Raw genomic sequence first — 13,001 nt, 5'->3', positions numbered from 1 at the left:
CAGCATTTTATACTGTGTCACAAAATATATGTAGATAAATATACCTGCATCAATTGAATGTAGCATAACAAACCTTTTATATGGCAAAATAATAACAATGGGTCTTTCTAAAGATCCCCATTGTGGGAAATGAAAACTTAAGGCTATTTAAAATCATAATGAGCATAAATGCTATGTAAGACACCACTGCGCTTAAGTCTATGACTCGCAGAAAAATTTAAAATGCAAAAATGCCACTGCGCTTAAGCCAATCAATGACTCGCAGAAAAATTATAAATACAATATGTCACTGCGCTAAACTCGCAGAAAAAGATAATAGCAAAATGCCACTGCGCTCAAGTCCAATGACTCGCATAAAAATATAAATGCAAAAAGCCAATGCGCTCAATATAATACTCGCAGAAAATACAAATGCAGACATCACTGCGCTTAAGTCTACAACTCACAGGAAACATGAATGCAAAATGCACTGTGGTAAGTCTATGACTTGCAGAAGGTTATATCTGCATTGTAGATGCCCCTCACATAAACATTATATCATTGCACGTGCGTTTTTACACGAAATCTTTTACAATTTTTAAACTTATTATCAGAAGTAACTTTTGTAGCCCGGGGAATGCGCCAAAATCACTAAATATAAATGCTTAAATATCATGGAAGGCCATTTTAACCAAAACGCATGATAAAGAGCGTAGCCGTCATAGATATTATACGGTGCCCCTAAAGTGACATGTTACACACCTTTTTTCCAATTAGGTAATGTGAGACTTTTTTTTAAACGAAATAAAAAAAAGTCTCACATTACCTAATTGGAAAAAAGTGTGTTACATGTCACTTTAGGGGCACCGTAATATTTAACTTAAATGGGAATCTTGTTTAAAGCAGATTACAGATATTACATAAAATGCATGTTAACGAGTTAGTTTAAAAACATACTCCCCAACGAACGTTCAGTAGGAGCTTCTTATCGCAGTCATGATTGCATGTCGTAAGGATCTGTAAAAGCGTCGTTGTCCAAATGGGCTGAGGTGAACCCCGTCAGCAGCAAAAATTGTTGTTTGAGCCTGGAATATCCTCTTATGAGTCCAGAAACGTACCGCATCATGCGAATCAACCAGTGTGCAGAGATTGCGATTAGCCAAAATTCGTTTTTCATGATATAATTCTACCGACACGTTGTTTGGTTTCCTCCTTTAAAAAGTTCACAAATAAACACTGACTTTACTCCAAAATCTTTGACCAGCATTAGACTGATTTCTTCCAGCACATTGGCTATAATTAGGGGCTCAGCCGGAGAGTCCAGATCGTTCTCCCCTAGCTGCAGGATGATGATTGTAGGTCCTGGCCTTCAAATATGATAAAAATGCTAATTTCCTTTGTATATCAACAAAGACGCGTATTTTCTTTTGTGTCAAACCCACGCTAAAGTAGACAGATTAATCCGGTTCTGACAAGTTCTGATAGAACTAAATTCCTGACCATTTGCCGTCATATTCCTGTCGGGTAGTCCCTCCCAGTACATGTCATAAAATACGCTACACCGTAAAGTGTACCTTCCCTAAAGCGGATTAATTTTATGAAAATACGGACTCGATATAAAAAAATGGGAGAAATACCATACAATCATACATATAAAACCAAAAATATAACGTTTCATCTATATTTACGTATTATTTAACCACCCTTTTTGATTAAACTTCGTTGGAACTTATACTGTTCTGATAAAGATAAGCCTGTAGGATTTATACATGTAAATATATTCTAAAATAATTACACTTTTAGTTTATTATTTTTGATACATATGCTCAGCCACTATGTACATGTACACGGCTTCACATACCAATATTTCTACGTTGCGTACTGTATTGGCGGTTGCGTTCTTTGAATGTGGCCTTTCCTGTTCAACTTTTTCTTGTTTTTTAATATTATATTATGTAAATGCTTAATTGTTTTATTTCTTTAAACTTACACATTGATCTTTTTACAGATTTTATTAGATTATTTCCAATTAAATGAGTTTTGAAGAAGGATTTGAGAACAAATTGGGTCTTTTTTGTTATACTTCCTACCCCTGTCTAACTCAACACATTCAACGCAGGTTTGCTAGGTTAAAATACATATTTTTCTGATGTCATGTAACTAAATTCAGAACTCGGGCAGATAGTTTTGACTATTGCTCGGCAAGCCTTAAAATAATATCACACTTTGTTATGCCTTTGAAATACTCATGAAAGGAATCAGACTGTGGATATTATAAGAATTTTAAAGTATAGGAAAACAGCTTGCGTCTAGCAGATTTCTTTGAACATACAGTGCTTCACGTTCTTTTCTACAGTTTTGACATATTCTATGCTGTTAATTGCATGTACCCGACTTGAAATGGAATAAAGATATCTTTTTTAACCTTGATTTTATTTTAAACTGTCAAAAGCTTGACATTTTACTCTTAACCAGCATATATATGTACAGTAATTATTGTTGAAACAATGAGTCAGCGATTTACATATAACTTCCTTGTTTCCAATAAATAGGCATAAGATCTCAGTTATTTGCCCTTGGTTGACCACAGTAAAGACGTAGTTACGCGGAAAATAGTTCCTCTGTTTGATGGTGAATATTGATGAATTTTTGAGTGAAAGACCTGCAATATTGTTATAATTTAATAGAGGAGATATGAAATAGTAGGTACATGTACAATTTGACAAAATGAGAATGTCAGAATATGCATAACATGACTTTTTGATAGGGCCTGTTTTGCCTGTTTGTGGCCATCTAGAGAGTATTCTTTATGTGCATGTGATTTGGTTCAAAATGGTGGAAAAATGAGCCGGTCAACCCCATGTTTATTGTGGCTGGTATGTTTTCCTTGAATAGTTCTGTTGAGTTCATGTATTTTTAGGGGGGTTTGAATGCATGCAAAATTGCAATAGTGTCCTGTGCCTATATAGAACAAATAGTAAAAATAGCTGTGGTCTTTGCCATAAACGTTACGATGTTGTTATTAATAATAACCATTGTTTTTTTTCTCTTAAGAAAATGATAATTCATTATAACGAATGTATCAATATATCATTACAAAAACTTATACCTAAATAGATCTATATTTCAAAACAAAAAGACAACACAAAACACTTATGAGCCTCATATATTGAGCAACATTTACAGCATTCTGATGAAATGACAACAATAACCTTTTTGATATCTATTGATGAATATTGATAATTTTTACGAAGGACAAACAAGGAATGCAAGGATGTTGATACCTAAATTATATTTACTGATAAACATTGTCATTCAACTCTCAGGCGATACTTTAATGTCGCATATGAACAAAACTCAACATCGTGTGCGATCATCATGCAGGGCATATTCTAGTACAACTCTTTAAATACTGAGATCCAATCAAGTGAGCTATTAGTAATAATTTCACGTCTTTGTTTATGATGTTGCCCGGAATCTAACCCCCAACCTGCCGCGCTCAAATCGGGGACTTCACCACTGAGCCATTGATTGGCGCGTGACAGGCATGGGGTACGGGAGGGTGATGCTGATTCTCGGATATGTATTTATCGGACTGGAATTCTCGGTGATAGTGATGGAAAACTAAATCTTAAATCGGGGTGTAAGATGTTTCTCATACTGTAGATGACGTATAATGAACCTCATCAATGTAGTAGATTCGTACAGTAACTATTATTTGCTATATAAAACCGCTTTAAGGAAGCTATTTGTTCAATTCTATTTTAACTGTTATTTGTTGAATATGAATTGCAAGAAAAAATACAGTGCAGATGGGAATATCCGGATCTTGAGTAACCGTTTACGCGGTACCTCGGCAGAACCTCGTTACCACCTTAACAAATTCTTACGAGCCGGATATTCCCACCCTAGTTTACAAGGACCTACAATTATCCATTGTTATCCGATGTCTAAATCTGTTATGAGAGTCGGTGAAATCGGCTTTCGTCTCTTACTTAGACACAATAATTTACCAAATAACATAAACAAGAGGGTCATGATGACCCTGGATCGCTCACCTGAGCCTAGGTCGTATGGTTTCAGACAAGAAGATTTTAAAAGATTTTTCCTAGATAAGTCTATATAAAACTTGGGACACCCGGGGCCGGGCCTCTTTTCACCCAAGAGGTACAATTTGAACAATTTTGGTTGAGGACCATAAGACAATGCTACAAACCAAATATCAAAGGTCTAAGTGTTGTGGTTTCAGACAAGAAGATTTTTAAACTTTTTTCCTATATAAGTCTATGTAATACTTGGGACCCGCGGGACGGGGCCATATTTGACCCTAGGGGGATAATTTGAACAATCTTGGTAGAGGACCAAGGCCCTGTGGTTTTGGACAAGAAGATTTTTAAAGTTTTTCCTTTCGGTTGCAATGGCAACCAGAGTTCTGCATGGAATTCAATTCTTTGAATAATTTTGAAAGGGAGCCACACAAGGATCATTCTTGTGATTTTTGGTGTAATTATTCCCAGTGGTTTTCAAGAAGAAGATTTTTTTTAGAATTTGTTGACGGACGACGCACGACTGACGACGGACGACGCACGACAGACATCAAGCGATCACAATAGCTCACCTAGTCACTTCGTGACAGGTGAGCTAAAAAAAAAAATTGTGTTGTTTATGTGCGTTAAAGCCGCGATTTTATTGTAAGGTTTGAATGAAAATGATTGCATATTGTAAAAACAACACATGGTTTATTGTAAAGTTAATAAGTTGATTTGTATATATGAATGTTTTATTTTCTAATATAATTATATGCATAATGTATATCATGTATATTCATTACACCACAAGCGCTGACACGCATTCTTGGAAAGTGGTTGTAACAGAAACTGTGGACATGGTGAACAGCCGACCTCTCTAACAATAAATAAACGCCACATAATAACACAAACAAGTACAAAAGTTGCTGCAAGATGCAGCAAAAGGAAACTCCGCGCCAAACAAAGCAGTGTATGTAGTACTGATAGAACAGGAGATGATATAACGATACTTGTGTCTTTGTTGCAGACCCTAGGCAAACAGACATTATGATGGGGTTTCATGAATGTTGGAGAAAAAAACATGGTCTTTATAGTGTGAGCAGGATTTTTATTGTTGTATTTAGTGACCTAAATATTGACTAATCATGACCCATATGCGAAATTGACTTTTATTTTTTTGTATATAGAATCAGAAAGATCTAATACGTATCAGTTGTTCCAGATGGAATGAAATGTATTGTATACACAAGGTTGTGGTTAAATTCAGACTTACGTAGTTGTTCATCCGGAGTGACTGAGTTTCAAACTTTTCTCAGATGTTATCAAGACCATTATTCTCATAAATGTCAAATCAGGAATGTGGGCTCTATATTATGAAAAATTAGGAAAGACTAAGATGTACAATGAATGAAACACAACAAGCATCATTTAATCCCGCCTAGGGGCGTGAAACGCACAGTTTGATAGGACCAAAGTGTTATATGTTGACGATTACGTTGTTGTATTTACTTATATGGTATTGTTGTTGTTTTTGTTTTCTTCACTTCCTCCTTTGGAGAACAGCTTCTGGATACGCAGCAATGAAGATTGACTAAACCGTTCGCTACTATAAACACCTTTATACAGTCATATACTGATCAACTAGTATTTTTGGAAAGAAAAACGGCCAATGTTGTGCAATCAGCCACCTCTCAAGAAAGACCACTGTTCTAATATTGCTAAAGAACCTACATTGAGATAATAGAGCAAGGATACTTTAAAATGCAGGTCACCTTGGTTCAAAGGCCAGTTGTTTTTTTTCCTTGTTTTTTTTCCTTTTATTTTGTTAGGTGACATTTGTAAAAGGTTTGACTATAATTACGCATATCAAACATCAAACACCTAAATGTTGACCACCAAAGCCCGTTTTTGAAACTAATGTTGCCGCGTATCCTTGGCAACTGTTACGAGTACTGCAACGGCTCCAGCCAATAAATTATACATTATTCGACGGGAATTAATTTTTCCTTTATGGTGATGTAAAAACCATTGTTTTACACCGAAAAATATTTGAAAAATGGAAAGAAAATCGCCGTTTTTGACTAAAAATTGACGTTCAGTTTCGCAGCATTTTTCGGCTTTAAATCAGCATATTACAAAATCCCTGAATTGAATTTCTGATTTTTTCAATGAACGGATTTTAAAATGTATACCGAGTTTAACAGACAAATAAAACTGGGGGGTCACCGACTTAGTTTTTTCGGTACATGTGATTTTATTTCCCCCACCCCCATGCGTAAAATGACGTCGCCGCGTATCCTTGGCAACACTGTTACGGGTACTGTGACGACACCAGCAAACAAATTTTCTTAAATTCTACATTATTCGACGAGAATTAATTTTTCATAAATGCTGATGTAAAAATCATTTCTTTTGCGTCTACAAATATTTGAAAAATGGAAAGAAAATCGTCGTTTTTGTCTAAAAATGGACGTTCAGTTTCGCTGCATTTTTCGGATTTAAAGCGACATATTAAAAATTCCCTGAATTAAATTTTTGATTTTTTTCAATAAACGGTTTTCAAAATGTACACAGAGTCCAAGAGACAAATAAAATTGGGGGGTCACCGACTCAAGTTTTTCGGTACATGTGATTTTATTTCCCCACCCCTATGCGTAAACTTTGTACCGTAATTCGACGTCTGCAAATACGTTCGAGAAATCATAATTCGGTCATTGTATTTAGCTTATCAGGTGCACCATTTAGTGTTTTACTGGTCCTCAGAGACCTTTATACAAAACAACAACAAACATTTCGTTCCATGGCAAGGCACTTATAATGTGGATACAAAGACGAAAGGTATATTAATACGTAACATCTAAGTACATTAATATATAATGTATAATATATAACTAGAAAAGGTTTTAAGAGCTGTCCAAAGTGTTTTGTATCTTTTTGCGTCAAGTGGACAAAAAATGCTATAATCAACTCAACTTGTCTAGCTAAGTAACTGTGAATGGACAGTGTCAAAGTGTGATTTTATAGACTTGATTATGGCCGTTCTGTTTGTAACTCTCGGTTTCCCGTTGACTTGTTCTGAAAGCAACAATTTTATTCCATTTTCGGGATCACGTAAGTATGCCGTTTTTAAATGGTCGTAAGAAAGTCCACTTTCAGAGATCTTTTTTGCCATAGAACATGTTATAACTTTTTCATTTTTACATAATTTGTTCTCCATTTCAGCAGCACAAGCACTTGACCGGCGCCTATTCAACAAGTAGTTTACTGCTTCAGTTGCAGTCAAAATATAGCTTTCCATTTCTTTGAACGCTATGCTCCGGTCTTTGATAATATCCTGTAAAGCTTTTGCATCATGTAATGCGTCGTGAGCTTCGAATGTAACACCAAATGTCTGTTCATACAGATTAGTTAGTTTGTATGACTTCATCCTTGGTTTCTGTTTTCTAAGGAGAGGTAGTGTGTCAATAAATCCATAGACATTTTCACAGAAGAGATTAAAGCAATTTGTTTCTGTGACATACTTCAATAGGAATTTCATATCGAAAACCTTTCCGTTGTGGGCCGATAAAATAACTTTCCCTTCACTTAATGAATTCAGCCATGCTAAAAATTCGGACAATGCCATTGAAACATCACAGGATTCAGCTTCCTGGTTATGTTGAAAGAGGTACTTCTTTCCTTTCACTATGCGGACCTCAAGACCGTTAACCGCAGTTGCTTTTACATGTATGTCGCCTTTAGGTAGAACGAACTTAGTGAAGTGCGAATCGCCGCAGACTGCCGAAAGCTGGACAATTTCTGCATGATCGACTACATTCGACGTTTCCAAATCGTAATATACAATAGGGCATTCAGGATGACATTGTTCATACTTCACCTTACATCCCCTTCATCTTTTGTCTGCCAAAACTATTATATTTCATGAAAAGGGAAATTACCTGACAAGCTATTCATTCCGCGGTCGCGTTTCGACCATGCAGCATCTTGGCTAACTGTCACATTCACCAAGCTGTCTGCAGAAGCAGGGATGCATTCTGAAATGTAGGTCGGCCTGATAAGACGTAGTATCAGCATATATTTCAAAGAGAGGGGGTGGGAGGCATCTGTTACAACAGTGCTAGAGTATTATGGCAGTGCCACTTACAGAAAACGTAGTGATAAACCCTTTTATTATATACAGTACAACCTCACCAGAGCGGTACTCTCTTAAGCAAAAACATCTCTATAATAACATCATCAAAATTTCCCTAATCTGAAATATACTATCAAAATTACCTCTCCAAAACAACAACCTCTACATAACAGTCAATATTTGTATCACCCAAAGGGTGTTGCTCTACAGAGGTTGCACTGTACCGATATAAATTCTGTAAAAAAATCGGCTTGTATTTCACAAATATGAACAGGCAGAAAAAAATCCATATTGTACCTTTTAAATTCCGTATTGTACCTTCCGTATTGAATCTGTCGGACTACTTTCATTAACACAAAACGATAGAGGTATATAATAAAAGGGTCATTATAACAGTAGCTAGATCTGGGATGCTGTATTCAGCTCGAATTGATTTTGCGAGGTCGGATCATACACGGCGCTTGAGATACTGTTATAATAACCCTATTTTATTCCTGTCTATCTGGAGTGTCCAACGCGATTGACCTATATTTATGTGTGTATAATATATGATTGCATATTCTTATAGACCAGAAACTGTAAATTTTAGAGTCTAATAAAATATTCTTCTTCTTCTATTAAAAAAATTTGCTCGCAGCAATTTCAGTAACATTTGCGATCTTGTATTGATCAGCATGCACGTGCCTGTATTCTCGCTGTTGGTGTTTGTACTTTTGTTTCTGCCGTAACTGCAGTTTTATAATTAATAGAAATTATATTTTCATAATCCGCACGAACACTTATAGCAGAGAAATGTTTTTGATTTAAAAAGAAAATACCTGTAATCCGATTTTTTGCCGTTGACATATTTCCCTTCTCACATATTATCGCTGGCGTACTCATGTCTTCAGAAGATTCTTCCTCTGAAAAAATGTATAGTATAAACACATTTCGCATGATAGTTTAATTATATATGTAAATTCGAGAATCAGTGTAACTATTACATTGTTTGAATTTTTTAGAAAAACATCCAAAGTAATGAAACACAGCATAAAGAAGGTTTATATGCTTTAGACATTTCCGACATTACTCTTAATTACCGGGATATTTTTTTGAACATGTTATCACCTGCCATAGTAGTGTTAATCAGGGCAAACCGTTAGCGACAGAATACAATTACGTCTACAAAATAACTTTTGTTTATTGCAAACATTTTAATTTGAAACAATAAGTCAACATATAGAAAGTACAAGTTATAAAAATACAAAATCTGCTTGCTTGTCTTCCTTGGATTATTTTGCATGAAAAAAAACAAGTATAAACTCGTTGATATAAGTATTAAAGAAATAATATAGAAAAATACATATGGAAATATGTTTGCTTTCAAAATATTATCATTGTATTAAAACAATTTAAAGTTAAAAATAAATACACATGCAGACCCAATATAGATGCAAATTTTACGTTCCCGTGTAAGTGATTATTCTGTTAGAACGCTAAATAAGCATGACAATTTTTCAATTGTAGCAGTGAAGTAAAATCTAAAATTTTATTCAGTCTTCAGCCGATTATTTGGTAAGAACCGTTATAAAATATACAGGTCCCCGAGTTTATTATTGAAACACCGGTGTTTTATTAGCTGAGATTTTTATTTCTGACTACGATATATATGTTGTATAGAATTTTTGTTTCGGACTGATTTTCTACTGAGATATTCTCATAATTATTTTTCCGAGATGAGAAGCCTAGCTCTAGCCGTGACTAACACTCTGCATTTGTTAAAAGATACGTAATGCCTAAATACCATCTGCAGCTTCAAGAATATCCATGGCCTCTTCGAAAGTGATTTGTTCCTCTTGCTCATCGACTGCATCTGTAGTGCTGCATTGCTTCCGGAAAATCTCCTTCTCTAGTTTACCTGCTGTGGTACACGAATCGTTTGCTGTTCTTTCTATAACTGGCCCAGCTAGTCTTTCTACTTCTTTCATTGTTGTTTTGTGATGAATTCCAGGAATACCCAAGGTGTTTAGAAAGCCATTAACGTGTGTTGCACCTATGCCCGTGTGTATCATACCTATACACAGAAGAGAAATATAACAAATCACAGATATCAGCCCAGGTCCGAGGTTATAAAAATTTTCTTAGTACTCAATGAGAAAAAAATCTTCATAAAATCGGCATTGCAAAACAATTTGTAAAGACAACTTGTGGCGAAGACAAGATGGCACCGTCTTTTAAGTAGTTTTTTTATGGACTTCAACAATAAGCATACACGTTCGTATGTCAGGAATGCAAGTTGCTGTCGTTTACAGAGATTTAAGTATACGACCGATTCTGTATGCCACATTTTAGGTGACCGTTCTCCATCAAGTCACACCAAGAACAATTTCATTGTATAATTTTCGCACTAATTTGTAATAATCATTCGTGCATTAACCGTGTGTAGAATCTATTATGTACTTGAAATTAAATAGAAAAATGTGACTTTTGCGGACTTTGTAAAATGATTACTTGCTTCTAAAGTGTATTACGTAGATCTAGCATAAGGATTGTAACTTTCTTACACATTTAAAGCAAACACATATTTTTTTTTAAATTATACTCACCAATAGCTGATTTAACATTTACTGCATATGGTCCTTCCGTAGTATCCGGCATTTTATGTCGCCTTGACGATACTACTTTAGTTTCTGATGAACAAACTTTACATTTGAATACAAAGACAGAACAGAGTCCATATTTACGTTCTTTTATGATGTCTTTAAACTGAAACGCACTTCCACAATTGTAGCATCCTTCGTCGAACTTATTACTGAAGTGACGGATATCGATTATTCGTCTGCCAGGCAACTCCTTGTAAGGAATTTTCAATGATTTATTCCGGATACTAGTCATGTTCTCACCCTTCTTTCGTGTTGACACTTTTAAGAATCTCCCATTACCACTATGCCTAGCTGTACATTTTGTGATATTCTTTGCATCACCGGACTCCATGTTGTTTGTGCAACGGAAAACATTTCCAAATGACGTCATTAACATCAGAAGGGCGTTAGATGCCGTTTAGCGGCATTTTAAGACAGGGCGGCCGTTTTACAGACAAACAAATTAACGAAATCATGTTTTTTGTCCAAAGGGGTGGGGGAAATAAAATCACATGTACGGAAAAACTTGAGTCGGTGACCCCCCAATTTTATTTGTCTCTTGGACTCTATATACATTTTAGAAACCGTTTATTGAAAAAAAATCAAAAATTTAATTCAGGGATTTTTTAATATGTCGCTTTAAATCCGAAAAAATGCAGCGAAACTGAACGTCCATTTTTAGACAAAAACGACGATTTTCTTTCCATTTTTCAAATATTTGTAGGTGCAAAACAATGATTTTTATATCAGCATAAAAGAAAAATTATTTCTCGTCGAATAGTGTAGAATTTAAGAAAATTTGTTTACTGATATCGTTGCAGTACCCGTAACAGTTGCCAAGGATACGCGGCAACGTCAGTTTCAAAAATGGGCTTTGATGGTCAACTTTGACGTCTCGTGTACAAAAACTGGTTGGCTCTATTGGTATAAAATAAACTTCATCTTGTTTGAAATATGGTCAACTTTACACATGCAAAATTTCAAGACGCTACTCGAAAGTTCGCAAAGTGTCGCGTTCTACCTTAAGGGCATATTGGAATCGAAATAATTTATAGCAAAATCGTGTTTTAACACTAATTATACACTCGGGCGGTAAAACGTCGTACAAATAATTTCACTCGGACTGCGCCCTCGTAAAATTATTATGCCCAACGCATAACCGCCCATCGTGCATAAATAGTGTTAAAACTCTCTTTTGTACGGTGCCCCTAAAGTGACATGTTACACACTTTTTTTCCAATTAAGTAATGTGAGACTATTTTTTATTTCGTTTAAACGAAATGATTTCGTTTAAACGAAATAAAAAGAAGTCTCACATTACCTAATTGGAAAAAATGTGTGTAACATGTCACTTTAGGGGCACCGTACTTTTGCTATATAAATTATTTCTTAGAAATAAGACACTGTTTATGGATGTTTTTGTTCCAAACGTACGTACTGTGTAATAAGGTTGTTGTTGATTACCGAAAGAGTAAATGTAGTATGATTAAACAAAATAATATCCCTATGGGTAATATGTGCATTTTCCACTCAGATTTCAAATATGATGTGTTAATTAAATGCTGATGATATTAGTAATAACTATGAGGTTAGATATTACACAGTATAAGTTCGATCGCGTGTTTCGAGCCGTGACTAATTTATGCAGGACAGTTGATTCGCCAAAAAAGGGTAGGAACATAATTTATGTAATACGTAGTAAAGCGGTACAAGTTATCGTTGAACGTAATCGAATGCATGACCCAAAGGATATGACGATGGCTTAACAAACTTGCTTTCCGATGTTCGAGTCTTGGTAAGTTCATAATCTTTTGTTTCAGTAAACACTTCACGAGAAAGTTGTGCAGTTCATTGAATCGATTAGTTAATTATGTGCTAGCTAGTCAAAAATACTTGCCTGCAAGTCTTAGCTACCTTGTAATGGTTCAACACGTTACAAATATAGTGATGATTAAAAATATAGAAACAATGAAAAAAAATAAGTCAAACATTATTATTATTAAAATATATAAAATGGTTTTCAAAAAGAGTCTTCAAAGATTCTTGACTAAAATAAAATAAAAGTAATGTATACTAGAGAAAAACTACGGCAGTAATATGGGCTTGAACTCGCACCTCACGGTTTGTAGTCAATGTAAACGCTATACCAACTGCGCCAGCGATATAATCAAGTTAATTGAAAACAAAACATATATATCATACTCATGGGAATTGATTGAAACTTAAAACAATTGTTCACTG

At 35.1% G+C, this 13,001-nt stretch overlaps 1 protein-coding gene across 1 annotated transcript; it reads right to left on the bottom strand.

The window, feature by feature from the left end:
• Positions 1 to 6,984: 6,984 nt before the first annotated feature.
• On the bottom strand, positions 6,985 to 11,112 carry LOC128546405 (uncharacterized). Its single transcript, XM_053516896.1, has 4 exons — positions 10,725 to 11,112; positions 9,923 to 10,192; positions 8,958 to 9,041; positions 6,985 to 7,817 (listed from the first exon to the last, which is right to left on the bottom strand). The coding sequence occupies exons 1-4, from the start codon at positions 11,110 to 11,112 to the stop codon at positions 6,985 to 6,987; spliced, it is 1,575 nt and encodes a 524-aa protein (XP_053372871.1).
• Positions 11,113 to 13,001: the final 1,889 nt, after the last annotated feature.

The sequence above is a fragment of the Mercenaria mercenaria genome, chromosome 10 (genome assembly GCF_021730395.1).
Source record: "Mercenaria mercenaria strain notata chromosome 10, MADL_Memer_1, whole genome shotgun sequence".
Taxonomy (NCBI): Eukaryota; Metazoa; Mollusca; class Bivalvia; order Venerida; family Veneridae; genus Mercenaria; species Mercenaria mercenaria.
Note: the sequence above shows the minus strand (reverse complement) of the source record. Positions and strands in the feature narration are given on the sequence as shown.

Coding starts and splice junctions, on each gene's coding strand:
- LOC128546405 (XM_053516896.1), bottom strand. CDS start 11,112: ATGGAGTCCGGTGATGCAAAGAATATCACAAAATGTACAGCTAGGCAT. Junction 9,042..9,922: donor TATTCTTGAAGCTGCAGATG/GTATTTAGGCAT, acceptor ACATTTTTTCAG/AGGAAGAATCTTCTGAAGAC. Junction 7,818..8,957: donor GGCAAAAAATCGGATTACAG/GTATTTTCTTTT, acceptor CGTCGAATGTAG/TCGATCATGCAGAAATTGTC.